General features: G+C 58.4%; 7 protein-coding genes across 11 annotated transcripts; 1 reads left to right on the top strand and 6 right to left on the bottom strand.

Annotated features, from left to right (window-relative positions):
* Positions 1–14: 14 nt before the first annotated feature.
* Positions 15–2,145, bottom strand: isy1 (ISY1 spliceosome associated protein). The gene is made up of 10 exons (XM_077726518.1): positions 1,999–2,145; positions 1,600–1,622; positions 1,457–1,508; positions 1,301–1,366; positions 1,163–1,205; positions 847–1,077; positions 659–781; positions 465–562; positions 294–383; positions 15–196 (listed from the first exon to the last, which is right to left on the bottom strand). The coding sequence occupies exons 1-10, from the start codon at positions 1,999–2,001 to the stop codon at positions 89–91; spliced, it is 837 nt and encodes a 278-aa protein (XP_077582644.1). The 5' UTR covers positions 2,002–2,145; the 3' UTR covers positions 15–88.
* Positions 2,146–2,262: 117 nt separating this feature from the next.
* cnbpb (CCHC-type zinc finger, nucleic acid binding protein b) lies at positions 2,263–4,550 on the bottom strand. Its single transcript, XM_077726523.1, has 5 exons — positions 4,392–4,550; positions 3,383–3,641; positions 3,224–3,289; positions 2,740–2,938; positions 2,263–2,635 (listed from the first exon to the last, which is right to left on the bottom strand). The coding sequence occupies exons 2-5, from the start codon at positions 3,639–3,641 to the stop codon at positions 2,515–2,517; spliced, it is 645 nt and encodes a 214-aa protein (XP_077582649.1). The 5' UTR covers positions 4,392–4,550; the 3' UTR covers positions 2,263–2,514.
* Positions 4,551–4,939: 389 nt separating this feature from the next.
* Positions 4,940–9,724, bottom strand: LOC144203167 (RNA-binding protein 39-like). 2 transcript variants are annotated; one of them, XM_077726496.1, is made up of 15 exons: positions 9,556–9,724; positions 8,725–8,787; positions 7,597–7,643; positions 7,193–7,357; positions 7,034–7,123; positions 6,802–6,919; positions 6,583–6,735; positions 6,333–6,479; positions 6,195–6,260; positions 5,913–6,117; positions 5,752–5,838; positions 5,562–5,673; positions 5,392–5,497; positions 5,245–5,323; positions 4,940–5,170 (listed from the first exon to the last, which is right to left on the bottom strand). In XM_077726496.1, the coding sequence occupies exons 2-15, from the start codon at positions 8,773–8,775 to the stop codon at positions 5,067–5,069; spliced, it is 1,530 nt and encodes a 509-aa protein (XP_077582622.1). In that variant the 5' UTR covers positions 8,776–8,787; positions 9,556–9,724; the 3' UTR covers positions 4,940–5,066. The 2 variants fall into 2 exon arrangements, with proteins under 2 accessions (XP_077582622.1, XP_077582623.1); XM_077726497.1 differs by lacking the exons at positions 8,725–8,787; positions 9,556–9,724 and adding an exon at positions 7,758–7,853.
* Positions 9,725–10,281: 557 nt separating this feature from the next.
* On the bottom strand, positions 10,282–14,959 carry ddx27 (DEAD (Asp-Glu-Ala-Asp) box polypeptide 27). The gene is made up of 21 exons (XM_077726494.1): positions 14,727–14,959; positions 14,197–14,361; positions 13,959–14,018; positions 13,724–13,865; positions 13,474–13,544; positions 13,314–13,397; positions 13,143–13,248; positions 12,898–13,071; positions 12,662–12,812; positions 12,486–12,585; positions 12,261–12,402; positions 12,033–12,186; positions 11,818–11,899; positions 11,580–11,757; positions 11,372–11,478; positions 11,197–11,290; positions 11,021–11,112; positions 10,809–10,950; positions 10,583–10,685; positions 10,431–10,490; positions 10,282–10,336 (listed from the first exon to the last, which is right to left on the bottom strand). Exons 1-21 carry the CDS (start codon positions 14,808–14,810, stop codon positions 10,321–10,323), a joined length of 2,307 nt encoding a protein of 768 aa, XP_077582620.1. The 5' UTR covers positions 14,811–14,959; the 3' UTR covers positions 10,282–10,320.
* Positions 14,960–15,387: 428 nt separating this feature from the next.
* pltp (phospholipid transfer protein) lies at positions 15,388–19,160 on the top strand. 2 transcript variants are annotated; one of them, XM_077726499.1, is made up of 15 exons: positions 15,391–15,819; positions 15,935–16,087; positions 16,166–16,265; positions 16,348–16,476; positions 16,559–16,714; positions 16,783–16,846; positions 16,949–17,104; positions 17,186–17,362; positions 17,434–17,493; positions 17,618–17,782; positions 17,848–17,915; positions 17,990–18,032; positions 18,117–18,180; positions 18,249–18,325; positions 18,538–19,160. In XM_077726499.1, the coding sequence occupies exons 2-15, from the start codon at positions 15,946–15,948 to the stop codon at positions 18,604–18,606; spliced, it is 1,470 nt and encodes a 489-aa protein (XP_077582625.1). In that variant the 5' UTR covers positions 15,391–15,819; positions 15,935–15,945; the 3' UTR covers positions 18,607–19,160. The 2 variants fall into 2 exon arrangements, with proteins under 2 accessions (XP_077582624.1, XP_077582625.1); XM_077726498.1 differs by having other exon boundaries at positions 15,388–15,819; positions 17,618–18,032.
* khk (ketohexokinase) lies at positions 18,754–21,608 on the bottom strand. Of its 2 annotated transcripts, XM_077726516.1 has the most exons (7): positions 21,396–21,608; positions 20,993–21,109; positions 20,304–20,438; positions 19,798–19,870; positions 19,583–19,729; positions 19,398–19,486; positions 18,754–19,063 (listed from the first exon to the last, which is right to left on the bottom strand). In XM_077726516.1, exons 1-7 carry the CDS (start codon positions 21,497–21,499, stop codon positions 18,805–18,807), a joined length of 924 nt encoding a protein of 307 aa, XP_077582642.1. In that variant the 5' UTR covers positions 21,500–21,608; the 3' UTR covers positions 18,754–18,804. The 2 variants fall into 2 exon arrangements, with proteins under 2 accessions (XP_077582642.1, XP_077582643.1); XM_077726517.1 differs by lacking the exon at positions 20,304–20,438.
* Positions 21,609–21,643: 35 nt separating this feature from the next.
* On the bottom strand, positions 21,644–25,319 carry ctsa (cathepsin A). 2 transcript variants are annotated; one of them, XM_077726495.1, is made up of 14 exons: positions 25,154–25,319; positions 24,458–24,633; positions 24,251–24,362; positions 23,980–24,030; positions 23,746–23,832; positions 23,514–23,669; positions 23,227–23,403; positions 23,014–23,105; positions 22,876–22,954; positions 22,666–22,814; positions 22,506–22,581; positions 22,339–22,428; positions 22,103–22,204; positions 21,644–22,042 (listed from the first exon to the last, which is right to left on the bottom strand). In XM_077726495.1, exons 1-14 carry the CDS (start codon positions 25,271–25,273, stop codon positions 21,959–21,961), a joined length of 1,551 nt encoding a protein of 516 aa, XP_077582621.1. In that variant the 5' UTR covers positions 25,274–25,319; the 3' UTR covers positions 21,644–21,958. The 2 variants fall into 2 exon arrangements, 1 of the variants encoding a protein (XP_077582621.1); XR_013327617.1 differs by lacking the exons at positions 21,644–22,042; positions 22,103–22,204 and having other exon boundaries at positions 22,359–22,428; positions 23,014–23,161; positions 23,192–23,403.
* Positions 25,320–25,441: the final 122 nt, after the last annotated feature.

Consider the following 25,441-nt stretch of genomic DNA (forward strand, 5'->3'; position numbering starts at 1 on the left):
CGGCACCTGACAGCTCGTGGGAGAGCCACGTGAATTTATTAGATATAAAAAAAGAAAAGACAGCAGGCCATTTCTGTCCGTCCATTCGTCACAGGCCCAGCAGCGTTCGGGCTTGGCGGCTCTGCTCCTGCAGACTTTCGCTGGCGTAGCGTTCCAACAGCTCCATCTTCTTGCGCCGCACCAGTGCTTCTTCCACCTGACCGAACCACACACACATAGGGCTGGATTTGCATCTGGCAATCAATCCGGCCAGCGGACAAAGGCCCCGCGTCATTGGCGGCCAGCGCGGTCACCTCTTTCTGCGAGGGCACGGGAACGTGGGCGAAGAAGGCCACGTCGCCCTGCTCCGGGTCTTCTTCGTCCGGCGCCCGCTCCTCGTCGGGCTGCGGACGTGCCGTAAAAAAAAGACCGGTCATTGAGCCCGTGGCGTCAGGGGGGGCCCGAGTCGGTCGGCCCCGGCTCACCTCCGACGCCACCGACGAGTAGATGCTGGGCTCGTCCTCTTTCTCCGAAGGCGGACACCCGCCGTCCAGCCGCCACTTGTGAATGGCCTCTGCGATGGCTGCGTGGAAGGAAAGAAGGATGCGTGGCACCGTCAGTCTGCGTGGCACCGTCAGTCAAAGGAAGCGCGGAATGTTAGCTATGCGCCGACGTCCACCTCGCTTCTCGTGGCGCATCTCCAGCGGAACCAGGACGCCGTCGTCTTCGTCCCGGTAGCCGTAATACTCGGCGTCCACGTCCTTCATCAGCTCGCCGCGAGTCTTGCGCATGTCCGGCGCCGCTGCGGCCGCAACGTGCTCGTTAGGGAAGACGTACGTCGGCCGGACACCACTTGGGGGTACTTACGTTCTTGCTCAAAGAGTTCGCGGACCCCGGGCAGGTCCCTGGCGGCCCCAAAGTACTTGTATCCCCGGTTGCCGGGCACCTCGCGGCCCTCGCGGTCCAGTATGCGGGGCCCGTAGCGCTTGTAGTCGTAGCCTCCCAGCTCCCGGATGCGGAACTCCCAGTGGCGCTTTTCCCTCAGCAGCTTGTTGATCTCGTCGTTCAGGTCCCGGATCCTGAACTCGCCCAGTCCGGCTGCCCGGGCGGCGAGAGGGGCCGTTCAGCGGTCGTTCGGCGGCGAAAGACGGCGCCGGGCCGGCGATCCGGGCGTTCCACTCACCGTTTTGGATCTGGGCCACTTTTTTGGAGACCTCGCTGATGATCTGAAACGCACGCCAGACGCGCCATTTTAAGAAAGCGCCCGCCGACTGGAGTGCCGACTGTAGCGCCGACGGCGGCGACGGCTTTGGATGGCAACCTGTCTGCGCCACTTTTCCGCCTTGGGCAGATCGCTGCACTCGGAGGCCAGGTACGGTCGACGCTCCTGTCCCGTCGCAGGTGGACCAAAAGTAGAAAAGTTTTAAGCTGACGGAAATCGTGGAGTTCCTAAAGTGTCGTCGAGGGCATTCCTCACCTTGACTTTCCCTTCGTCCAACTGAGCTTGACGAAAGCGAGCCAAGGCCGTCCTGTAATGGGGGGACAAAAGGAAGAAAAGGGGGTCCGTTTGTGGGTTTTTTCTTTGACCACCTGCTTGTTTGCGCACGCCAAAATACTCACATGGCCTTCTCGGCGTTTCGAGCCTGCGCAAAGACACAAAAGAAGGCAAAAAAAGTGTCAACTTAAGCTCGGCGGCGCGTTGTGTGTATTATTCAACTTTGTTGACGAAGAAATGGCTAATGACTGTTTACGGAAAGCTCGTCCAAGAACAACATCTTTCATGACGCCTCTTCGGCGAAACAGTCGACCACAATGTGTGTGTCCCCCGCGCTTGACGCAAGGTTTTAAAGCCCAAAATATACTGGCAAGTAAAGCAAGAGCACTGGCAGGCGACAACTGCGCTAGCCAGTTAGCTCACTTTGTTCGTCTTTTGTCATGTGCCGGCATTCAATGAAAAGTGAGGCTAGCGAGTTAAGACTTTTTATGTTGGTCGGGGGGAGATGAAACAAGAATGCTCACCATTGCCGCCGCAGACTTTGAAACCTTGGAGACAAGCTAAAAACAAAAGGTGCTTTTGTAGACGAAGACGCACGCTGAAAACAGTCAACAACGCCGGACGACTTCCGGCTTGTCAAATCGAACGATAGCCATCTACTGGAGGGAAGTGGAAGCGCAAATCACGCTCCATACAGTGGGGAACAATCAATACGTAGGAATCGACATCAAATATACGTGCCAACATCGAAGATTAGTGAGGAATAAAAGATCAGATAAATACACCTATACGCTCCAGAGGTTTTCACCCCGCTTTATTGTCACCTTCACTCAACAAATGACATTTTGCAACCATGTGACATATTGTACAAAAATAACATTTGTTCAACTTCTGCCGGAACATGAAAAAGGATGGTTAGATAGTCTTTTTTTGGCAGCAAGAAAAAGCACCTTTGCAAAGGTAGAAAAGGATTTTTTCATTTACAATGTACAACAACAACAACAACCCAGGACTAGGCCGTCGGCCCGGCGGCGGCGGCGCTAGGCCTCCCGCTCTTCCTCGGCGCACTCCTTGGCCAGGTGTCCCGCCTTGCCGCAGTTGTAGCAGCTGAGCTGGGGCGCTTGCTTGCAGTGCATGGCCACGTGACCCAGCTCGCCGCACCTGCCGCAAGAGGAAGGCCCGGCGTTGAGCGGCGGCGTCGATTGACGGAGGAGCGGCGGAGGCGGCGCTAGCCGATGGCATTTGGTTCCTTTTCCCCGTCTGACCTGTAGCATTTGACCTTGTGGCAGCCCTTCTGGATGTGGTCCGAGCCGCCGCAGGAATAGCACTTTTGCTGGTGGGCGTGCTGGCACTCTCGGGCCACGTGGCCCGCCTTGCCGCAGTTGTAGCACAGGGGCTGGCGCTCCTTCTTGGGTTCGGGGCACTCCCGCGAGATGTGACCGGCTTGGCCGCAGTTGTAACAGGCTGAAGGCAAAAGCACACCAAAGCCATCTGGGCCAGGAGCACGACGGCGTGGCCAAACGAGCACTCCCGCCAGGTCACCCAAACGACGCCCAAACGGCTCAATTCTTAAACATTAATGGAAATAAATCCATTTTTTTCTCTCCCCCTAATAATATTCTTGGCACGAGTTTGACAAGAAAATAAATATGAATGAAGAGACCCGGCAGTGCCCTCAATTAAACAAGTATGCGGGGGGCGCCGGTCAGCCTTTTTTTTTTCGGTCCCAAAATGCTCTGGCAAACTCACCGTCTTCCGTCCTCTCGCAGTCTCGGGCCACGTGCCCTCGTTCGCCGCAGCGGTAGCAGAAGGTGTCTGGGTGTGAGACGACAGGTCGGTCGGTTTACGAGGGCGCCGAGAGCGGCGGCGGCGGCGGCAGCGGCGGCGGCAACGGCGGCGGCGCCTCACCTTTGGGCCTGGCTCTTCCCCTCCCGCGTTGTACCCTGGTGGCGTCGGGGCAGTTTTTGATCCAGTGACCGGCTCGGCCGCAGCCAAAGCACTCGGCGCCGCTCATGTCCTCCTCTGACGCGCGCTCCGTCCGTCCTCTCTTGCGGTCGGTGTATTCTTCGGTGGATGGGTTCGTTGGCCCCCCGCAAGAGCAAACACGCTCATCACAGACAAGAAGAAGGGGAGCATCGCGAGCAGTCATAAACAAGCGTGACATCATCTAGGGACACATCGCTCTCATACGTGATGACGTTTGTCAAAGACAAACCACCAAAAGTAGGACTGTGACATTATAGCCGTGCTCGCATCATGAAAGCGAGCAAAAGTCACCGATGGGCCGTCGGTCAGTACGATTTGGGGGATTTGCCCACTCCCACTTTCCCATTGCTTTTGCGCCTTTTTCCCTACTTGGGCAGGTTTTAATGGGGAAGGGGAACACAAAGAGATGAGAAAAGCCCATCTCAGGGTTCCTGGCAGTAGATATCAATATGCAGTTGCCATCCCAGTTCCAATAAAATTGGACCTCTAGCAACCTCAATGGCATCCAGAGAATCCCACTATGGGGAAACAAAATGTGCTGAGTCAAGGTCGACTTTTCCAATAAGCAGAAATTGCTCTAAAGCTTCCCTGTTGTGGTACTTTTCCCGCTCGTTTGCGATTGCGGGGAAATCCAATTGACGTGAAATAACGGAACGCGAAAGCGACAGCTGTCGTCGTTCGAAGAGGCGGAGCGAAGTGCCCCTAGAACCAGACCACCTAGCCCGAGGAAGGGGCTCCCCTCTTCGGGAGGAGTGGAGCCCCTCTCCGGCCGGACATCCTCTTCGCGGTGCGATGCTGTGCGGTGGGCGGGCCGCTTAGCCTGCTATCCTGCTAGCCGAGCGAGCTTTCGTCGCGATGGAAGAACCGCGTTCGTGGTGGTGGTGGTGGAGGGAGGGAGGGAGGGCACACCAAACCCGGAGCGAGAACTCACCTAGCTCTTCGAGTGCGAAAGTGAACCGAACCGAGTCCGAGGCGAAGGTGAGCTTTGGGGGAACTGTTATTTAGCACGACTTTTGTTTTTTTCCCCCTCCATTCGTTCTCTTTGCACGCGGCACGCCGAGGCGTTCAGGTGCTCCGGGAAACGGCAACATTTGACACCAGTACGTATACGTAGTGTTGTCACTTAATGAAATCAATCCCTCATTCATTTTTTGTGTCATGCTGTAAATCACTATTTGTGGCCAAGATGACTCGGCATCAATAGTGGAACTACCTTGTGACCTACTCCTCCAATATGAAGATTAAAAGTCCCACCGGTCGGTGCACCTGGTTCAAGTGACATTTATCATTTTTGCCGTGGTTCCGAAAATCAAGCTTTCTCGGTTGGAGACAAAGTCGGTGGCTTTTAGCAGGGGACGTCTCCAGCTACTCTTATATACTCCACACTCCGTTTTCACGGCGCCCTTAAGAAAATTCAATATCGTGCGCGTGCAATTCGTTAAGATACATTCCAAAGGAAGAGCGACGCTGGCGCTTGGCGACTTGAAAATAAAGTTTAATGAAGGATTCGATTAGAAAAACAAGACCCATTGGTGTTTTGACAAAGGGGGCGGGGCCGACACAGCCGTCCGGCCCAATCCGCCTCCGGCGTCAAGAGGCTTTCGAGTCATCGGCGAGGGGGCGGGACCAACAGCTGCGTCGCCGTGGCGGCGTCCGGGAACAAGTTGTGGTAGGCGGGAAGCGGGACGTAGGCCGCCTTGATCATTTTGCCTGGGAAACACATTCATTAGAAATTATTTTATTATTTTTTTTAAACAACCGTCAATGGAGGAGAGCAGACTTACCGCCAAAGTATCGTCCGTGGAGAGCGCTGACGGCCGCCATGGCGGCGGGGATGGACGGACACTTGACGTAGACGTTGCCCTGGTGGGACAGAGAGTAGTCAAAAAGGTGGCGCTGGTTGGTTGGCACGCGAGCACCGACGAACGCACCTCCGCCGAGTTCTTGTCCACATAGATGTGCACCACGCCGCCGTGTTTGTTGCACTCCTCGATGACGTCGTGCTGGATGTCCACCTCCCAGCCGGGATGATCCTCACTGCCCGACAAAATAATGGTTCAAACCGACAACTTTGCGGCGTCAAAAGGCTCCGCTCGCGCACCTGCTGGGGTTGAACATGTTGGACAGCTGGAAGCAGTGCGTGGCCAACGGCTGAGAAGGAAGGTTGAGCGCCGGCGGGTTCATGTTCAGGTTGGCCGAGGGGTTCATGGCGGCTGCCGAGAGGGGTTGTTTAGCCGGGGGACGGGACGGGGGACGGGGGATTTGCCAGGGTCCCCGCGGCGGGGTCTCACCTGAGACGGCGGCCATGGCGCCGATGGCGATGGCGCCGCTCATCTGCAGGGCTTGCTGGGCAGCCGGGGGGATCTGCAGGCCCGTGCCTTTTGAAAAGATGAAGAAAAAAATGACTAAGCGTCACCGTCCCGGCGGACCCGACCGGGGCCACGCCACCCACCTTCGGCCAGGCGGGCCATGAGCTGCAGGCGGCCCGTGGTGCCCAGGTCGATGCCGGTGCGCTCCAGTTCGTCGCTGTCCAGCAGGGAGGCGGCGGCCGAGCCGTCGCTGCGCTCCGTCACGTGGCCCACCTTCATGGGGCGGCCGGCCAGCTCGAAGCCGTTCAGCTGCTCCAACGCTTTCTTGGCGCACTCGGCGTCTGAGAACTGAGAGCGCCGTGCCGTCGTGGCGACGTCGTCGTCACTCCGAGTGGCCCACAAGCGCCGGGCCGCCCGGGACTCACCGTGATGAAACCGTAGCCCTTGGAGCGACCCGTCTCGCTGTCCATCATCAGCTGGATGCCTTCGATCTGGGGGGGCGGCAGGCGGCGCACGGCGTCAGCCCCCGCCGCCGACGGGCCACCGCGTCTCCGAGCACTCACCCGGCCGAAGGGCTCAAAGATTCCCCTCAGCATCTCCTCGGTGATGTTGAAGTGCAGCGAGCCGATGTAGAGCCTCATGGGTCCGGACGAGCCCTTCTGGAGGCTGTTGGCGGCGGCGGCCGCCGCCGCCGCTCGATTCTTCTCGGCCTGGACGGGGGAGGGAGCCATTTCAGAAGGGGTTCTTTGGCGGTGGATGTCAAAGGGTTGAAAATTTCCCCCCCCCCGCCCTCCTCTCCCCTCCCCGACTTACCTGCGAGGCCTGCACGATGATGGGAACTCCCAGCAGCCTTTGCCCCGTCAGCCCGATGGCCAGAGGCACGGAACTGGCCTCCACAAACTCGATGTAGGCGATGCCCTTGGAGCGCCGCGAGTTCCTGTCCGAGATCATCCTCACGTCCCGGACCTGCCGAGGAGAGAGCGTGAGGAGGATGCCGGGGGGCGGGGGGGGCCCGGGCCACCCCAACGTCACCTTGCCGACGGCCGAGAAAAAGTCCTCCAGGTCTCGGGGACGAATGCGGGCGGCCAACTGCATGCAGAAGACGGTGCGGGCGTCTCGCTCCTCCGGGGTCAAATTGTCCAGTGGCGGTCTTTGCGCGGGAGAGCGGAGGGAGGGGGTTCATATTTCAAAATGACATTTGTGGTATCACGTTAGACCATTGATTTTTTTTCTTTTGAAAGCATTTTGGAAAAGATTTCCTCACTTGTTAGGACTTTTCTCCCTTCTGATGGGACTCTTCTCTCTCCTCACGGGACTTTTCTCTCTCCTCACGGGACTCCGGCTCCGTTTGCGCCTGACGACGGAGGTCAGGAGGTCACGGGCCGGGCCGGGACCGGACCCCGTCGGACCGGCGGGGACTCACGTCTTGTGGTAGTCTCTGTAGCGTCCGCCCCTCTCGCGGCTCCGCCGGCGCTCTCGGCTGCGACTGCGGCGCTTCTCGCGGCTGCGCTTGCGCTCGCGGCTGCGACTGCGCTTCTTCTCGCGAGTCTTGCTGGGCTTGCGCTCGCGACTGCGGCTTCGCTTCTTCCTGCCGGGACGGCGCGGAGGAACCCCGTCACCACCGAGGGCGGCCACCGCGAGGCCCGGGGATGGACATTGACTTTTCCCCCCGCCCCAAACGGATCGCGCGCCGACGGGAGGGGCGTGGACGAAAAGCCCACGCTATTTAATGGCTTTGTTGCGGGTAGAAATTGACAAACCCACGCCCGTCCCGCTTCCCGACGGCGAGACGCGCGTGACCACGACGGTGCCGGCGGCGGCGGGTACCTCTTGGCCTGTTCGTCCCCCCCATTGGGACTGGCGATCTTGTCGTCCTAGCGGGGTCGACAGAGAAGAGCGTGAGGCGGCGGACGCGACATCGGGGGGAGGGGGGGGATTGGCAGGGCAAGAGAAAATATGGAGATCGAGTGAGTGACATTGAAACAGACTTTGTTCGTGTGCCGAGGGGAGGGGGGGTCAGAGCGGAGGGCGGGCGGGCCGGCCGCCGAGCGGGGGCTCTTCTTCCTCGCCGGGCGGGACGCCTCTCAAGGGCCCTGCAGCAGACAGGAGTCTTGCGTCAAGTCAACTCGCCAGCGCGCCCGGCCCGCGGCGTCTCTCCCCTTTAGCCGCCATTTCCGCCGCTTCCGCCCCGCCCACCTAGCCCCGCCGAGGGCCGCTTCCTCCGGGTTCCTCCGCCTACTTGGGAGGGGGACACCCATAAAACGTGTGCGCGTCCGACGGGCGCTAATCCCGTCGCGTCGCCGGCTTTATAGAAAAGAGGAACCGCCATGGGCCAACAAAGCGCGCACATTTGGAGGCCACTAACGGGAGCCTTAAGCACAGGCCTTTTTCAACGACTTCCATTGCCAACACGCGCCTTTTTTCTACCCCTCCCATGTGTGGCCAATGCACACCAATAAAAAAGGGGGTCCAAACGACAGCCCGCCAGGCAGGCCTGGCCCGCAGCAAGTGGTGGAAATCTGCCGCATTACGGCCCACACAAAAAGCTTGAAAGCAGCCTAGGGTCTTTCGTGCTGCCACACTAGACTTGAGTAGCGCCTCTCCGCAAAGACTCGGGGGGGCCAAAACCTGACAAACTCGTTTGAAAGTAATAATCCACATAGACGGCATGATGCCCCCCGCCCGTATAAGTTTGTAGCCCTTAGCTCATTCCCGGGCCACGACATTTCTAGACATCAAGTCCATTTCAAGTGGCAGGACGGAGCGAGAGCGCCCCATCTCTTTGAGCCTATTTCCAAGGAACGAGAAGCTGATTCACGTGGCTTCCGGGCGGGCCACCCGAGGTGATAAGGGGAAGGGTCCCCCTCCCCGGGTTTGACGCCCGCGCTGGCGTTGGGGAGTTGTGAGCAAAGCGGTCGGTCGGTGTTTGAGAAGAGCCCAAAAAAGCCTGCTCACCTTCCTGTAAGGGGCCTCCAGCATGGCCTCGATGTCCAGGTCGTCCGCCATCCGAGCGCTGATCTGTAAAAACAAATGACGTCCGTCCGTTAAATGTATTCAGAGAGAAAAGGGAAACGACAATCCACGATCAACACAAGCGGTTTCTCCGCATTTGGTGGTGTTTGCTCTAAATGCAGCGAACGCTACCTAGACTAGGTTGTTTTTTTTACAATGCAGTAAAGTGTCGTCGCCATCGTCCGATAGTGTTTTGAAAAAATAAATAGTATCAGTGCAGTGCAACAATAATTGAAATCCAATAGATGGACTCCCAGCTCGGACAATCGAGTGAGCTTGTCGAGTTGATACAAATGAATGAGAATATTTGCAAACAGAGACATTTGTGTGGGAGCAAGTCAGACACGGCGTCAGAATCATTTGAGGTTTACATTTGCATTTCCTGCCTGCCCTTTTCTTAAGGTGCTTTTTAAAAAGGGGTTAAGGTTGGAGGCTGAATCGACGGTAGACGCGAATGTCACGTTAGCATCCCGTCGAGGCTCGGGCACGCTTTCGGAGCATAACATTAGATGAAATACCAAACAAACAAAACAACAATGACCGGACTTTACGGCTACGGCTTCCCACAGACTCGTCGCGACCACTCGGTTGCGTATCAAGCGAGCTCGTGGCCCTGTTGCTAGTTCAAATATCACGAGGCCTGGGAGGAGGCGCAACGAGTTAGCCGTTAGCTTCCGGTGCTAACAAGCGACGGGTCTCTCGTCCCCGTCCGGCACACGTTCCCGGTTCGAGGAGGGGGTGGGGAGTCCAGGCGACGAGGCAGGCGCAATTTACCTCGGCACTCGGCTCTTCGAATTGGGTGAAAACCGTGTCCGCGGTTGACTTTGTCCGCTCTACCGTCGTCAGCTCGGCGCGACTTAACTTATTGGACTTGAAATGGCGCGAGCAGTTCTCGCGAGACAAGCTGGCGAGCGCCGGCGCAACAGATGAGAACTGAAGCGTCACGGCGAAGCGACGAGACCCCAGCTCGCTGCAATGTCATTGGCCGCAGGAGACGGGCTACTGGAATAGGATTGGCTGCTCTATCCCGTAGAGATACGCCCTATTGTTTCCAGGCAGGACGCCATGATCTATTTGTGTTTTTCGTTCAAATTCAAAAATAGTACCGTCATTACTTCTATCCATACACTCAAGACGGAGAAACAACATTAAGGAAAATCCATCTGATATCAAAGCTGCCGACTTATTTGTCAAATTCATCATTCAAAACCATGCAAGACTAAGCGCACCTGCACTCAACATTCCACGAGTGAAGCCACGGGTGCCACTTTTTCTCTTTTTCATTTGTTTTATTTCACGCGTGACTGTACAGTATTTTTGTGTTTGTTTGCCATTCTATGAGAAATAAACGGGTGTAAAGCACCGTGGCCATTTAACACTGGGAATGTCCGTCCGTTTCTTCGACTTGGATGGATGGATGACGTTCCTATCCACGTGGTGAAGTTAGGAGAGAAACCCTTCCCATGTTGTTCATCAGAGCAGAAAAAAAGAACAGGGGAGTTGACCTCTGGGTCTTTATTTCAAAACATACGCCTTGGCTCACTTCCTCTTGAATCTGGTGGAGACACGAGAGGAGACGGCGACGTCAAAACGCGAGCCGACGTGAGGGCCAACCGGGTTCGGGTTCTCCCTCGACCCGACGGACGTACCTGGAGCCGCCCGGGCGCTTCCTGTCCAAGCCCAGTCGTTTCCTGTCAGCAAAGGACGGCCTAGGGAGGGGGGGGGGACGGCAGGTGAGGTGAGGAGGGTTAGAGTGACCACGAGAGAGACGCGCGTCTGTCGGCGGCTGGCCTTCACTGACCCGGATCTGTACTGTTTGAGGGCTTTGTCGCTGACGTGGGTCAGCTCTTTGTCGAAGGCCGACTGGCGCCCGCCGGCTCCCTTCTTCTTCTTCTTCTTATTGGCTGCGGAGAGAAAGCCTTTGTCATCACACACTTTTCTTCCCTGGAAATTGGAATGAGGTCCAATTTTCGACACGCGAATTCCAAAGAAAATGTCCAAAACGGGCCGCCTTCGAAAGGACCCACCTTTGGCGCCGGCGGCGTGCTGGTCGGGCTCGTCGGGGTCGTCGTCCATGGCCCTGGCTCTCTTGGGTCGCCGCGCTCGCTTGGCGGCTCGCTCGGCGAACATCTGCGCCTTGAGGATCTCGAACTGCGAACGCTCCTCGGGCTGTACGGCGGGCTCAGTCTTTAGTTACGAGCGGCGTCCCGTGGCCGGCCGGGGTTTGGCCGTGACCCACCGTCATTTCTGTCTTCTTGCCGCTCTTGATGAACTGCGCGCGTTTCTTCTTGCCCCGGAGAGCCAAGTCGAACTCCTGCAGCGCCTTGTTGACTGTCGGTGTCAGCGGCGGACGGGCGAGCGGTCCGTCAGTGGGGCGCCGGGGCAAGCCGCCCACCTTCCCGGTACTCTACTTACCCCGTATCTGCTTCCTCTCCTGCTGTGTCTGGAACCAAACGCGCTGAGGCTCTTGGGGCGCCGTGCCGCCCAGACGCTTCTGGGCCACGCTCAACTGAAAGGAGGGGACGGGGAGCGCCGTCAGCGGCACGGAACGGCAAAATGACACCGACGCGACGACTGGCCGGGGTCTGACCTTGGCCTCTGTGGCAGCCATCTCGCGCTCTTCTTTCTCCAGGGTGATCACGGCCTGGACGTCTTTTTCCAGTTTGCAGATGAGGTCGCGGAACTTGAGGACCACGTCTGAAAGAGCGCCACGGTGGCTGAAGTGGAGGGGGGTGTGTGTGTGGGGGGGGGGGGGGGGTTTGGGGGGTAGCGGCGGCGCCCCTCCCTCGCCTACTTACCGCCGGGAAGCACGCGCGCCTTGACGACGCTCTTGGCCGAGCGGACCACCTCCTTGAGCATCTTCCTCTCCGACTCGCCCACCAGCGAGACGGAGCGACCCGAGCGCCCCGCCCTGGCCGTGCGCCCCACGCGGTGGACGTAGTGTTTGGCCGTGGACGGCATGGTGAAGTTGATCACCTGACCCAGAAAAGCGCCCGTCAACAATGGCGACGTCGGCCGGGGCCAGCGAGCTCTCACCGTTTGGACGCCGTCGATGTCCAGGCCTCTGGCCGCCACGTCGGTGGCCACCAGGATGTCAATCTGGTCGTCCTTGAAGCGCCTGCGGGTGGAAAGAAAGAAAGAAAATGAAATAAAGAAAGCGGCTCTCCCCCCCCCCCCCCGTCATTGAAAGAAACCGGCTATAAATAAACCGTCTCTTCCTCCGCTGCCCCGCCCCCGTGATTGGCGCGCACCTGAGGTTCTCCAGCCTCTGGTTCTGGCTGAGTTCTCCGTGCAGCTCGCCGACCTTCAGGCCGATCAGCCCCAGCAGGATGTGCAGTCGGTGAGCTTGCTTGCGGGTCTGCGTGAAGACCATGGTGCGGTCCTGGAAGCTCCTGGTGAGCAGAGCTGCGGGCCCGGCGGCGCCGTCAAATGACCAGTGGCCGGACAGACGGACCCGGCCCCTCGCCCGGACCACCCACCCGCCAGCACGGCCTCGCGGTCGCCCTCTCTGCCGGCGCGGATGCGCACAAACTCCTGGCGCAGGTAGGGCGCCACGTCCGTGTTGCTGTTGACGAAGATGCGGACGGGCTTCTTCAGCGACACCGCCGCCAGCTCCTTGACCTGTGAGAGGGGGGGGGAGGGCGCTCCGCTTACACAAGGCATTTGGGGTCGCCCCACCACCGGCGGCGGCGGCGACGGCTCACCTCCTCGCTCATGGTGGCGGAGAAGAGCATGGTTTGACGGGTGTAGGAACACATCCGGATGATCTCCTTCATTTGCTCCTCAAAGTATTCGTCCAGCATCCTGGGCGGAGGACGGAACGGACGTCGGGCCGGGGCTCGCCACCGCCGGCTGACCTCGGCCCAAGCCCGACCCTTACCTGTCGGCTTCGTCCAGGATGAGGACCTCGATGTGCCCCAGCTCGAAGCTGGGCGTGTTGTGGAGATGGTCGATGAGACGCCCCGGAGTGGCGATCAGGACGTCCGGACAGGCCCGCAACGCCGCCTCCTGGGACTTGAGGTCCAAGCCGCCTGCGCGGTTTTGTTTTGGGCTTATTTCTTCTTCCGGACACTCATTTACGCGGGTTGCGTTTGGCGCAGGCGACGGGGTACCCACCCACGGCCAGACAGACGGTGATGGAGGTGAACTGCGCCAACTGTCGGGCCACCGAGTGAACTTGGATGCCCAGCTCTCGGGTGGGAACCAGGACCAGCACGCGGGTCACCTGCGACGTCCTGGGCTTGTACACCAAGCGCTCCAACACGGGCAGCATGAAGGCGGCCGTCTTTCCTGAAGGAGGAGGAGGAGGAAGAGGAGGAAGAAGACGCCGTGGCTCGGTGCTTTTGGCCAGGCGGACTCACCCGTGCCGGTGGCGGCGCAGGCGCACAGGTCTCGGCCCAGGAGCCCCACGGGGATGCAGGCCTTCTGGATGGGGGTGGGCTGCTTAAAGCCCAGCGCCGCCACCGCCTGCAAAGTAGGCGGGGTGAGCCGGAGAGAGCCCACGACGGACGGGACCGGACGGACCTCCCTACCTTCAGGACCGGCCTAGACAGGTTCATGTCGTCGAAAAGGAGCGCCTCGTTAAAGCGCGACGCGTCTTCGTCAAACGACTGCACCTGGAAGTCCAGGCGACGGAAGGTCAGCGTGTGTGGCGTCTCTCCGAGCGGACCGCCGCCCCCGCCACCGCCTCACCTCGCCCTGTTCCTCCTCCTCCTCGGCCGCCTCCCTGCGCTTCCCGCGCCGCGGCTTCTCCCTCAAGGTGTCTGCGGGTGGAAAATGGAGAGCAGATGAGTGACGACCGCCGCGTAAGAAAGAAACCAAATCGTTGGCATTGGCTGCGGGGGGAAGAGGAGGTTTCCGGAGGGGACCCCCCCCCCCCCTTCTTCCCCGATCACAATTCAAGATGGAGCGTACGGGCAAACGGAGAAAAGAATGGTCTCACCCGCTTGTGTGAGGATGCGCTCGTCGTCCGAGTTAAACTCGTCCTCATCTTCCTCGTCTGGGCAAGGGTTGACTGCTGCCTTTTCTTCTTCCTCCTCCTCCTCCAGATCTTTCTCTCCCGCCGAATCTCCTTGGGTCTTTTCCTAATCGACCGACGGGAAGCAGGATGAAGCGGGCGGCCGAGCGACCGGCCGAGCGACCGGCCGAGCGACCGGCCGGCCACCTCCTCGGCATACCTGCGCTTTCCTCTTCTTGCGAACTTGCTCGATCTTCTGGTCCAGAGTGGTCAAAATTCTCTGCACCACAAAAGTGTACAACAATATTTCAAATCTCTAGGTATACAGGATGTAAAATCATGGGAGCATTCGCGGAGCGCGCTAGCGTGTCGCTCGGGCAAAATGCCCGGACTTTTGAGCCATTTGGACGAGCCGGAGCCGCCGACCTCCGAGTGTCGAGGCCCGCCGTCCGACGTACCTTCTTCTTGAGCTGGCGGGCGACGTCGGGCTGCAGCCAGTCGTCATCGCCGTCCAAGTCGTGCGCGGCGTCTCTCTCGCCGAACACAAAGTCGCTGCTGAAGTACTTGGCGCCGCCCTTTTGACTGCCGAACTTCTTCTTGCGGTTCAGGACGATGGTTCCCTCCTGCAGACGGAGAAAAGACGGGGTTCGAGTCATTCCAAAGGAAGCCATCCTCTTACCTTTCACTGGCCGGCCGCGAAGGCCGGCAACTCGTTGCCAGCCTCCCGCTTTCGACAGATTGGACGTCTAAACGCGAGAACCCCCCTTTCAAATGGCACAATTCACGTCTGTCGTCAACGAATGAGAATAATTCCGGGACCTTGGTCGTAATAGTGTTGCCGGGGAGTAATAAGGCATCAGTGGGACGGACGGACGGACGCGCTTTTCTCACTTTGGCGCTGTTGTTTTGTTTTACTACGTTCGCCTGTGGCTGAAGCCAACCAGAAGCGGACCTTCTGCGCAGGGAAAGAGCGTCGAGGTCGGCCTACCTCCTCTTCGGACTCGCTGTCTTCCTCCTCCGGACTCTGCTCGTCGTCTCGGATGGTTCCGATAAGCCCCAGTTGCTCCAACATGGCCAGCGAGTGTAATTTCAAACTCCAAGCTAAAGTGGTTCGTTCGCTCGCTAGCTAGCTAGCTCGCTCACTCACTGGCTGCTACACGTGGAACGACTAAACAGGAAGCGGGTCCCGTTGACTTCCGCGAGAGCTCGGACGGGGCGGAAGTCAACCAGCTCATCAAAATAAAGTGCGAGGGATTAATAAACTACGGAATGAACAAGAAAACATAATGTGGATTCAAATCTGTTTTCTAATGAAAAATAAACCAATAATGGTTTAATAAGATGCTGGTATCATTGAAAATCCACCAAAATGTTCCATGAGTCATCTTTAATCCTTGAAAACATCTCATAGCGACCCAAAATACTGCACTTTAAGAGGGAGGCGTTGGACGCCATCGGACTGGACGTCTATCGCCGTCAATGGCAGCCACAGGCAACGTCTTTTCTTGTTGTCCGAGTTAAATTTTGTTTTTTTTCGACGGCGGTAATTGCACGTGACGGCCTGCAGCTGGAAGGGGGCGGTGTGTGTGTGTGGAGGGGGGGGGGGGGGGATTCCTGGAAAGATCTGCCCTACTTCGAGACCACCCACCCACAAATCTCCCCCATAGCAGGCAAACACGCAAACACTCCCCCACACACACACAAACACCGTCAACGGGGCAGTGGGAGGAGTCAAATGGATTAAAAAGAGCAGGAGACGGAATAGTTGGAGAGAAAAGTGAAACAAGGCAAAGGCAAGACCGCTCGTCTCCTTCTCCGGCAACCGTGAGTGAGTGCAAACGGATTGGCGTGCATTTCGCTGACGGCCACGGACGTCCAATTGGACGGGGAGGGCCACACGTTCGTTCATTGGCCCCTCTCGGAGCCCTGGCGCGTGACGTGGTGTTGATTTTGGGCCATCACTGCCTGACCTCCTTCTTTAGGTCACTCTGTCCTTGGCCAGGTGTTTTTTTTCTCTCCCTTGGGCCACGTTGGGGATCGCCAAGTCATCCAAACAAAAAAAAACATCCTTTTAAAACCAAGTAAGTGTCACGTTTTAAAACGGCATGAAAACTTTTTGGATCGGCCCGCCCGACGGAATGGGCTGACCATGACGGGTACCAAGTCCGAAACCCTAAACCACTGCGCTCCCTCCAGGGGCGGCGGCCATGGCCCCCGCCTTCCGTCTCTTGGTCCACTTGGCCGCGGCGTTGCTGGTCGGGGTGGCGGCGGCGGCGGCGACGACGGCGGAGCCGGGCGCCCAAGCGGCCGGCTGCAAAGTCCGCATCACCCGCAAGGGCCTGGACTTGCGTAAGCCCCGGGCGTCTCAGCGTCCCTCCGTCCGTCCGTCCGTCCGTCCGTCCCGACCTTCTTTCTTTCTGCGTCTAGTCAAGGCGGAGACGCTGAAGTTTGTGGAGGAGGAGCTGAGTAACATCCGCATGCCGGAGATGAGCGGCAACCAGGGCAACTTCTACTACAACATCACAGAGTAAGTCTGGGGCGGCCGGCCCCGGGTCCCCCCCGGACGCCACCGAGGACCGGGGCCGCCGTTGACAGCCACCTGCGTTCAGCGTGCAGATGGAGGAGTTTGACCTGAGCCAAGCCCAGCTGAGCTTCCGGCCTCACGGCGGCCTGATTTTCCACGTGCGCAACTCGTCCATCGCGCTGCGCTTGCACCGACAGCTGCTCTACTGGTTTTTGTCAGTACGGCCGGCCTCCGTCTTGGCCGCCGCCGTCGGCTAACGTCGGCCGTCGGCTAACGTCGGCCGTCCGGCGCCGCAGCTACGACGCGGGCAACATCAACGCCTCGGCCGACGGCGTCCACATCGACACGGCCGTGGAGCTGGGGCGAGACGCGGCGGGACGCCTCAAGATCGTTAACGTCACGTGCGGGGCCAAAATCGAGAAGATGAGGGCAAAGTTCAGCGGGACGCTCGGGTAGCGGCAAATGGCCGTCGGCCATCCCCGGTTACTCCCGCGTTGACCGACGTCTTCCGCCCCAACAGGAGAGTTTACGACATCCTGGGCAAGTTCCTGACCACCGCCATGCGTCTGGTCCTCAACAGGCAGGTCGGTCCCCCGGCGAGTCCCCCCCGATTGCGTGCGTCCTCCCGACTGCGTGCGTCCTCCCGACCGCGTCCATTTTCCCGACCGCTTCCGGATGCCACGCAGATCTGTCCGGCCCTGCGGCACGCGTCGCTGGTGCACGTCAACGCCATGCTGGAGACGGTTCCGGTGAGGAGCGAGGTGGACGGCTACGTCGGGATCGACTATTCGCTGACGGAGCACCCGCGGGTCACGTCGCAAAGCCTGGACATGAATTTCCGGGTGAGTGGCGTGTCCCGCCGTCCTCTTTGGCCTCCTTCTTAAGGCGGAAGGCATCGGCTGTTTGTTTTTTGTCTGGAGCAGGGCATGTTTTTCCCCCTGTCGGCCGAGCGTCAAGCTCAGGTGAACTCGGCGGCGGAGCCCCTGATGGGAGAGTACGACAGGATGGTGTACTTGGCGCTGTCCGAGTTCTTCTTCGACAGTGGCTTGTTCTCCTACTACAAGGAGGGCGTCTTTCAAATGAACATCACCAACGACAAGGTGAGCGCCCCCGTTGGCGCGCCGTCCCCCCCCCAAAAAAAACCTTGGTAACCCGTCTGTCTGCGCCGCAGATGCCCAAAGACTTGGAGATGCTGCTGAGGACCACCTACTTTGCAACCATCATGATGATGGCGAGTAGCGGGCGCTTTCCTTCCCCCTTTTTTTTCTTCCCCCGGCGTGGTCGGCGGCGCGTCTGGCCGACACGTGGCCCGAAGGCACCGGGCTTGATGTCCATCCTTTGTTTGTGGGCGGCAGGAGCCGGCGCTGATGGACTCGCCCGTGTCCCTGGAGCTGGCCGTCAACGCGGCGCCCAAGGCCGTCATCAAGACCTCCGGGGCCACGGTGCTGATGACGGCCACCGTCCGGGTGCTGATGATGCCCGCCGGTCGGCCGCCGGTGCGGCTCAGCAGCATGACCATGGTAGGGGCGGTCCGGGCGTCCTACGGGGGGCGGGGCGGTCGGCCCTCACCTCCCGCCTTTTACAGGAAACCCTCTTCAACGCCAGAGTGTTCGTCCGAGAAAAACGTCTGGCCGTACACGCCGAACTGCGCAAGTCGGTCCCGTCCCCAGGAAGCGGTTTGGCTTCGGAGGACTTTGATGGTTGGAACGCGTTTGTCTTTCTTTCAGGTTCAAAATCTTCTCCAACCAATCGGCGCTGGAATCTCTGGCGGTGAGAAAAGTTCTCTTTTGAAGCGTTGTTTTGGTGGCGCCGGCGGTTTGTGCGCTCGCTCTGACCTTGGCCGGCCTTTTGCAGCTGATTCCTCTCCAGTCGCCGCTCAAGACGGCGCTGCAGATGTCGGTGGTTCCTCTCATCAACAGTAAGGAATCGGTGGTGGGCGGCGGTGGCGAGTGACGGATACCCGTCTTCACGGGCCATTTTTTACAGACTGGACCAAGCACGGCGTTCGCATTCCTCTAGCTGACGGGATGGACCTCGTGGAAGACGTGGTGGAATATCACAACGTAAGTTAGGCGAAAAAAAAAGAAGAATTATTGGTCTGGTTCTTTGAATTACGTTCGTCCTTCAAACAGCTGCGTTTTTAGCAATCCTATTTTAAATGTTTAACTGCGTCACTCCGGATGGAATGACTGCAACTATGGTCAACATAGACTTTGATATGAAAAACAACGGCCACCCTTTGACCCCGACGGATGGCCTTTGACCCCCCCCACAGGGTTTCATCGTGATCGGCGCCAACCTCCACTTCAGCAAAGGCCTGAGGGAGATGGCGGCCGGCCCGTAAGGGCCCGTGAGGCCCGCCTCCCGCGTCCGATCCGCTGGGAAACCTGGGGGCGCCGGATCGGACGACGGCGGCGGCATAAGAGCGTGGCGGGAGGACCACGCCCCCTCCTCTCCCTTCTCCCCGTCTGAGCACAGAGGCGCCAAAGAGTGTCGGCGTGACCGCTTTTATTGGGACCGGCGTGGGACCGGCGTGGGACCGTCAGTCCAGGGCGAGGCGGGCGATGTCGTCGTAGCCGTGGAAACCGCACTTGGCGCCCGCCACCTTGCAGCCGAAGGTCAGCGCCTCCGGCAGGGGGGCGCCGCCGGCCAGCCGGTGGATGACGGCGGCGTTGAAGGTGTCGCCGGCCCCCAGCGTGTCCAGCAAGCGCTCCGGCGGGAAGGCGTCGGAATGCAGCGCCGTCCCGTCGCCGTCGGCCGCGTCCGCCCCCCGCTCGGCCCAGGCGCAGATCAGGACGGCCCTGGAGAGGGGGAGGGGGGGACAAGTGTCGGTCGGGAGTCGAGTGTCGGACGCGCCTGTCAAATGTATCTGTCAAATGAAGGGCTGTCTGGCCGCAATCGCTTTGGCTTTGCCTTTCAATCAGTCCATCCCCGCCGGACGTCCGATCCGCCGGAAGCGGGACTCCGTCTTTGGCGTGTACGGCCGCGCCCTCCCGCTTCCAACGGACGGGACGTCCGGCGCCGTCACAAAGACCAGCCGTGCAGAGATCATGCTTGGCCCTCTCGAAATCATTCAAATTGGGCAATTCGAGGCCTTAAAATCCTATCCGAAATAGAAGGTCGCCGGCCGCTGACCCGGGACGGAGTCGAGGTCGGAGTCCTCGCAGGGCGTCGGCGGGCGTCCCGAAGCCCAGGTGACGAGCCACGTCTTTGCTTGCAAACACCTGAGCAAAAAGCTACTGTCAAGGAACTGGATGTTTTTTTATAAAGCCGCGGGGGTTCATTTCTTTGCGTCAACGGTGGAAAAAGGCCCAACCCACCACGTCGGCGCAAGGGAAGAGCCGGTAGAGTTCCTCTCTGGGCTTCTCGATCTCCACGGAGAGCACGATCCTCTGCTCCGGCACCACCGCTTGGTTGTGGCGCTCCACCCTGGCCATCATCTTGAGCTGCTCGTCGGCGTTGCGCCCCTGCGGTGGAAAAAGGGAGAGGGGGGCCAGAGGTCGGGTCACGCTATCCCGTGGAATGCAGCGCTTACCTCCCAGTGGATCCACTTGAAGGCGCTTAAATCCACGGCGTCAAAGTCCTCCGACGTCACCTCGGCGATGTTGCTGCCGGCCACGGATTACAATGAGCCTCAAAACAAAACGGACCCCATCCAAGGATGACTCACACACACACACACATGCTATTTCCTCTCAAAGCAAACAGATTTGCATGTATATGCCAATCATTTTATCAATCCATCCAAATATTGTATCTGGTGCATGCTTTTTATAAATTAAAAGACCCAATTAAGGAAATTAACGCCACTGCAGAGCGACCTCACTTCCTGTGGCGAGAAGGCTACGTTGACGCGTTTGTCCGCGCGGAGAGGTGGGCGGGGCTCCGCAGTGGCTCACCTGACCCGCCATTAGACCCACCTCCCATCTTGTTAGGACGGACTCCCTCCAAAAATCCGGGAGGGAAGGCCGTCCTACTGGCCATGTCGCCCCGGCCCTGGCCCGGCCTTAGCCCCGCCTTTGCCCCGCCCTTTGCCCTTACGTGTCGGCCAGCAGAACGGTGCGTGAGCCGCTGGACGGACAGACCACGCAACAGGCGCTGGGCGTTTGGCCCGTGGGCTGCCACGCCACGGCTGAAATATCGATGGACCGACGATTGAAGTCGTCCGCGATGAAACTGACGCGCACGCACGCACACACACATACACACACACACACACACCATCAGCCAGTTGATACTTTTCAATAAAAAGCGTGCGAGCGTCCGGCGTTTGCCGTCTCGGCGAACCCAGGCCTCCTGAAAGACAAAAGCGGGTCAGTGTGCGACGCACCTGTTGCCGTGGAGGATGGTGCGACTTCCCGTGACGTGGTTGGCGATGATCACGGAGGTCGGCGCCGCGCCGCCGCGCCGCCGCCGCCGCGCTCGCGCAACAGCGACACGTCCACCCTGAACTTCTGAAAATCCTCCAAAATAAAACTAAAGACGGGAAATGGCTTCACCAGCCCGACCCAGGCTGAGCAAAACGGTTGAAAATAACAACAGTGACGAGAAGATGTTTCTAATGTATCTTCCATTTTAGTGCATACTCCGTGTTTGTTGTTCGCCTGCGTGTGTCGTGTGTGTGTGTGTGCCAGCAAGTAGTCCAATCCATTTTGACCGTTTGAGAGGCGAACGCTCTGGGTTGTGATGGAGAAATAGTGTTAAGATTCCACTTGTGCTATTGGTATTACCTGGCCACGGGTCCGGCGCAAAGCGAGCCCATGAAGGCGCAGGGCGATCCCAGAAGCGACAAAACCGTGCAGGAATTGGACGCGTTGCCGCCTCGTTGCCAGCGCTGGGACAAACACCTGTCATGCAAATGACAAGTCAGTGGATCGGACACTTCCAGATCATACCACAAGGGGGCCGAGCGTGCTGTTGGAGGAACAGTGAGGTGGTCGCCGTACTTCCGCGAAGCACAAAATAAAGAAACTTTTCCCTCGTCACAGCAATCTAGTCACCACGCGTAGCTTGCAATTCGATGACACGTTGACATTCGACGGGCACAGCTAACGTGACGGGAAGACCGTCGGGCGCAGGAATGTTGCCTTTGCTTTTTTTTCAATTAGCATTAGCATTCGCTCACCGACTCACCTGCTGTCAGAATCCTCCCGAGGAAATTGCTCCACCACGCTGATAATGTCGAGACAAACGAGCCCGACGCACAAAATCTTCTTTTGCTCTTCCCGTCGCGCCATGTCGCTTTTGTTTGTTTGGACTTTGTTCCGACGACCACAGCTAGGGGGCTAGCTGGCCTGGCTAGCCTGTGACGTCGCCAACAATCCACCTTCGTGAACTGGACTCACGTGACAAAAAAAAAAACATCCCAATAAGACCATGAGTGTGTTTCGTTCCATGTTTTTTCATTTATTTTGATAGAGTTCTTTGTCTCTAACAAATATGCATTAAAAATCATCAGGAAATGACGCAAGAATGCCCCAAAAGAACAGGAATTTCACGCTAAATGCACTAAAATGAGGTCATAGGTACATCCACTGCCACAAGTGCAATTCATTTGAAGTGGGAGGATGGCAGCAAATTAGCGAGCATCGCACGGCTTGGTCTTCCGGCATCGTCGATTGCAGATTAAAAAAAAAAACTTTTTTTTTCTTAAAAATGGGCAGCGGGAATTGTTGGCGGCCAAAATGGCCAGAAATTTAGAAGGGCTCCTTGGCAATGAAGCGGGAGAAGACGGCAAACGCCGCCGCGGCTTTATCCGTCGGCACCATGTGACCCGAACCCTAAGGGAGGGGCGGGGTCAAAGGCCAAGCAATTGTCATTTTGACGGCACGCCGACTCACCTTGACGGTGAGGAAGGCCAAGTTGTCGAACTCCTTGACGAAGCCGCCCACCTGCCGGCCCGCCCCGTCCTCGTACAGCCACGGACGACGACTCACTTGCACCTGCCGGCGGTTTGGACATTTGGAGCACGCCCGCCGCCATCCGTCCACCCAAGCCAAACTAATAGCGGCTCCTCTCAATAGGCCACATCCGGATGAGAGAAATGGAAAGTGTGCGGACTCTTTGGGCCACTGACCGTCTGCTTCAGGGACTCCACGAACCACTCGTCGCCCATGAAGTTGCAGGCCATGTCCACGTCGCCGTTGTACACCAGCACGCGGTACTTCTGCACAGACGTACGGGTTGTTGTTTTTTTTTTTTTAGTGCCCGAGCGGGACGGCACGGCGAGGCGGACGCTCCGACCAGCGCGGACAGGAGTTTCAGGTACTGCTTCGTGACGTCCGGGTACAGTCGGCCGTAGTTGAGGTTGACTTGGGAACTGCAAACCCAAAACCAGTGCAAGTCATTTTTTTCCCTTCCTTCCTTCCCGTCCACGAAGTGAATGTCTCCGAGCGCGCCTCACCTGCAGATGGACCACGGCGGCGCGGCGGCGCTAATGTACAGGGCGCGCCGCACGTACGGGTCGTTGAGGAAACGGCTGGCGGGGGTGGAGTTGGTGCAGGGCGGCTCCAGCCGCACGGGGGTGCCGCGGGACATCAGACCCAGCAGCTTCTGGTAGGTAGAGCAGAGGTTGGGGCGCTCGCCGAGGAGACCGGAGGACGCCAGGACGCACCTTCTTCCACATCTGCGTCCCGGAGTGATGGATGAAGATGTTTCCCATGTCGCGCAGCACCAGCTGGTCTCCCTCCACGCTGGAAACACAAAATGGCCGGTGAGCGCCCCAAAAGACCGGCGGAGGAGCCTTCCCGACCTGAATCTGCGGGGGACGCCGCCCGGGCACGGCGCGTACAGATTGTACACGTTGAGTCCCGACTTGTAGATCACGTCCTGGACCTCGGCCAGCTGCCAGAAGAGAGAGGGAGGGAGGGGAGGGTGGGGAGGGGGTGAAGATGGGACAGATCGGGTCCCGGGCGGCGACAATGGGACAAATCGGGTCCCGGGCGGCAAAGGAGACGACGCTCACGGCGGCCGAGCAGACGGGGTCGGGGTTCCGGTGGAAGTCGCAGGGGGCGTGGCGGCAGCAGCCGGCCTGCAGGCGGCCCCACAGGCCGTTCCCCAGCAGGCCGTGGTAATAGGCAAAGTAGACCAGAGAGTTGTCGTTCAGCTCGTAGCTGGACATCCCGTTGCCCACCGCCACGCCCTGGGCACAAAATGGAGCCGTGAGACCTCCAACTTAATACGTAGCGCCACCCGTGGCCGCAGATGACTTTACGTTGGGGATTTCGCTCCGTTTCCGCCTCCCCCCGTTACCTGCAGGCGGAGCTCGTCGTCCTCCATGACCCTCTCGGCCAGCGTGGGCACGTAAATCCCGCCGTAGCTCTCCCCCGTGAGGTAGAGTCCGTTGGCGCTCAGCTCCGGGTACAGCCGGAAGAACTCCTTCAGGGCCAGGTAGTTGAGCAGGGACACCTGGCGGGAAAAAAAAAAAAACGGTCGCCCGACGGCCCCCATCCGCCGATAGACGAGACTCGGGAGATGGATGGACCTCCGCGTCATCGGTGGTGTAGTTGCCGTCGTCCGAGTAGGAGAAACCCACCCCCGGTGGGGACTCCAGGTACAGCATGTTGGCGATCTAAAAGAGGCACAACGCAAAGACATCTGGAGGCAGGTTGGCGGTACTACCGGCGCAAAATGGATAAACGCCGCGTTCAAAAGTGCACCGCCGACAAATTCCATTTCCTCGTCAATAAAAGGACCTTGAAGAAAAATGTCTGCTCGCCTTGTTCCAAGAGTTGGGGTTGGGTCTCAGGGTCATGCCGTCATCCTCTATCTGGAGGAGAAAAACAAGTCAAGTTCCAAGCAAAAGCAGTCCACTGGCAAGTCAATCATCACTTTCAATATCCAATTCATTCACGGACTTGAGCTCACTGTGCCGTACATTCACGTATCACGACAAAATCAAGGTGGACCGAGTGAAAGAGGCAATTCTGCCATCGTTTGATCCAAACTGTACGTTATTACACAAAAGATCCAGACGGCGTCGCACCTACCAGGAAGGGCCCGTGCTCCGTCAACAGCCCGTCCAGCGAGCTGCATCCCGGCCCGCCGTTCAGCCACAGGACCACCGGGTCGGACGCCGGCGAGCCCTGGGATTCCACAAACCTGCGTGCGGGTGGCGGGCCGTGGGCTCGGGTCGACCCAGCGGACGGCGTGGCCGTGGGCTCGGGTCGACCCAGCGGACGGCGTGGAGCGCTCACCAGTAGTGCAGATGCTTGCCATCGGCCACGTTCAAGTAGCCCGAGTAATGCTTGAAGGCGGGCTGCTTGGCCAGCCCGGGAAGGCCGAGGACTTCGTTCTCTGCCGGCGTCGCCGCGCCCGATGCCGCCAGCGTCGCCAACAGGAAGTAGTGGTACAACAGCACGGCCGCCGCCATCTGTCGGGAAGATAGATTACTATCAGGACTCTTTTGTATTTTTTGCTTGAGGTGCTCAACTTGAATGTTCGTCTAACTTTTAGCAACGTGTCTATATCACTACTTTCGGGCCATTTTTTGTCTTTTTATCGACGACCTTATTGTCTTTCAAGAACGTTGTTGTAGCCAAAAGACCAAGCTTTCGGTCGCACAATCAAAGTTGAACACACTGATTTCAGGACAAGTCCATTTGTGCCGACGATGAGGACATTGTTACAACATCTTAAGATAATGAGCTTATTCCCCCCCCCCCCCCCCCGTTTCAAATCTTGATCTATGTATAGTTTGATAGAGCACTGTTTTGACATTTCGTGGAACACACTTTGACCGAGAGCTTTCGACGTGAAAATAGCGTCACGTCATGCGGATGCGACGTCCTCCAAATGAGCAAAGCCACTTTAGTGCTAAAAGAGTGACAAGGACCAAAAAGTGGTCCGAATAAAAATAAACACAGCGAAATATCATAAATATATTGCCTGACCTCCGGTGTCCGTGTCGTCGACGACAATATTCCGAAGGCAAGCAGGAAGCAGTTCACGTGATCGTTTGTCGACTCACGTGATTGGCGTCGTCCACGTGATTCGGGCGCTCGCCAAACCATCAACACGTTCGTCCCATTTGGATTTCAAGAAACGCCTTCCACTTTTAGCCGCCTTGTTTTATGTGTTGCTCCATTTTTGTTTACAGCGAGCTCCTTTATTTGACACAGTTGAAGCCATTCGTACACACTTTCAATTGCGGCGCCTGAAAAGTACAAGGCGGGTCACGT

The sequence above is a fragment of the Stigmatopora nigra genome, chromosome 10, assembly GCF_051989575.1.
Source record: "Stigmatopora nigra isolate UIUO_SnigA chromosome 10, RoL_Snig_1.1, whole genome shotgun sequence".
NCBI lineage: Eukaryota > Metazoa > Chordata > Actinopteri > Syngnathiformes > Syngnathidae > Stigmatopora > Stigmatopora nigra.

Bases quoted from the DNA above. Each gene is read 5' to 3' on its own strand.
- ddx27 (XM_077726494.1), bottom strand. From the start codon at position 14,810: ATGTTGGAGCAACTGGGGCTTATCGGAACCATCCGAGACGACGAGCAG. The intron at 14,362-14,726 runs GTAGGCCGACCT...CTCCGTCTGCAG, and splicing joins ACAGCGAGTCCGAAGAGGAG to GAGGGAACCATCGTCCTGAA. The intron at 12,187-12,260 runs GTGGGTGGTCCG...CCGGGCCCGCAG, and splicing joins CCGCGAGGCCGTGCTGGCGG to CTCTGCTCACCAGGAGCTTC.
- ctsa (XM_077726495.1), bottom strand. From the start codon at position 25,273: ATGGTTTGGCGAGCGCCCGAATCACGTGGACGACGCCAATCACGTGAG. The intron at 23,404-23,513 runs GTAACGGGGGGA...TTTTGTGCCCAG, and splicing joins ACGACGAGCTCCGCCTGCAG to GGCGTGGCGGTGGGCAACGG. The intron at 22,205-22,338 runs GTCAGTGGCCCA...AACCGCCGGCAG, and splicing joins TGGAGTCCCTGAAGCAGACG to GTGCAAGTGAGTCGTCGTCC.
- khk (XM_077726516.1), bottom strand. From the start codon at position 21,499: ATGGCGCGACGGGAAGAGCAAAAGAAGATTTTGTGCGTCGGGCTCGTT. The intron at 20,439-20,992 runs GTAATACCAATA...CGTGCGCGTCAG, and splicing joins TGCGCCGGACCCGTGGCCAG to TTTCATCGCGGACGACTTCA. The intron at 19,064-19,397 runs GTCAGCGGCCGG...CCCCCTCTCCAG, and splicing joins CGACCTCGACTCCGTCCCGG to GGCCGTCCTGATCTGCGCCT.
- pltp (XM_077726498.1), top strand. From the start codon at position 15,946: ATGGCCCCCGCCTTCCGTCTCTTGGTCCACTTGGCCGCGGCGTTGCTG. The intron at 16,715-16,782 runs GTAGCGGCAAAT...CCGCCCCAACAG, and splicing joins AAGTTCAGCGGGACGCTCGG to GAGAGTTTACGACATCCTGG. The intron at 18,181-18,248 runs GTAAGGAATCGG...CATTTTTTACAG, and splicing joins GGTGGTTCCTCTCATCAACA to ACTGGACCAAGCACGGCGTT.
- LOC144203167 (XM_077726496.1), bottom strand. From the start codon at position 8,775: ATGGCGGACGACCTGGACATCGAGGCCATGCTGGAGGCCCCTTACAGG. The intron at 6,480-6,582 runs GTAAGTCGGGGA...TCCCCCGTCCAG, and splicing joins TCATCGTGCAGGCCTCGCAG to GCCGAGAAGAATCGAGCGGC. The intron at 5,674-5,751 runs GTGAGACCCCGC...CCCTCTCGGCAG, and splicing joins CGCCATGGCCGCCGTCTCAG to CCGCCATGAACCCCTCGGCC.
- isy1 (XM_077726518.1), bottom strand. The intron at 1,367-1,456 runs GTGAGGAATGCC...GCGACGGGACAG, and splicing joins TGGACGAAGGGAAAGTCAAG to GAGCGTCGACCGTACCTGGC. The intron at 1,206-1,300 runs GTTGCCATCCAA...CGTGCGTTTCAG, and splicing joins CGGAAAAGTGGCGCAGACAG to ATCATCAGCGAGGTCTCCAA.
- cnbpb (XM_077726523.1), bottom strand. From the start codon at position 3,641: ATGATGTCACGCTTGTTTATGACTGCTCGCGATGCTCCCCTTCTTCTT. The intron at 3,290-3,382 runs GTGAGGCGCCGC...TCTCACACCCAG, and splicing joins GGGAAGAGCCAGGCCCAAAG to ACACCTTCTGCTACCGCTGC. The intron at 2,939-3,223 runs GTGAGTTTGCCA...TTTTGCCTTCAG, and splicing joins CTGCGAGAGGACGGAAGACG to CCTGTTACAACTGCGGCCAA.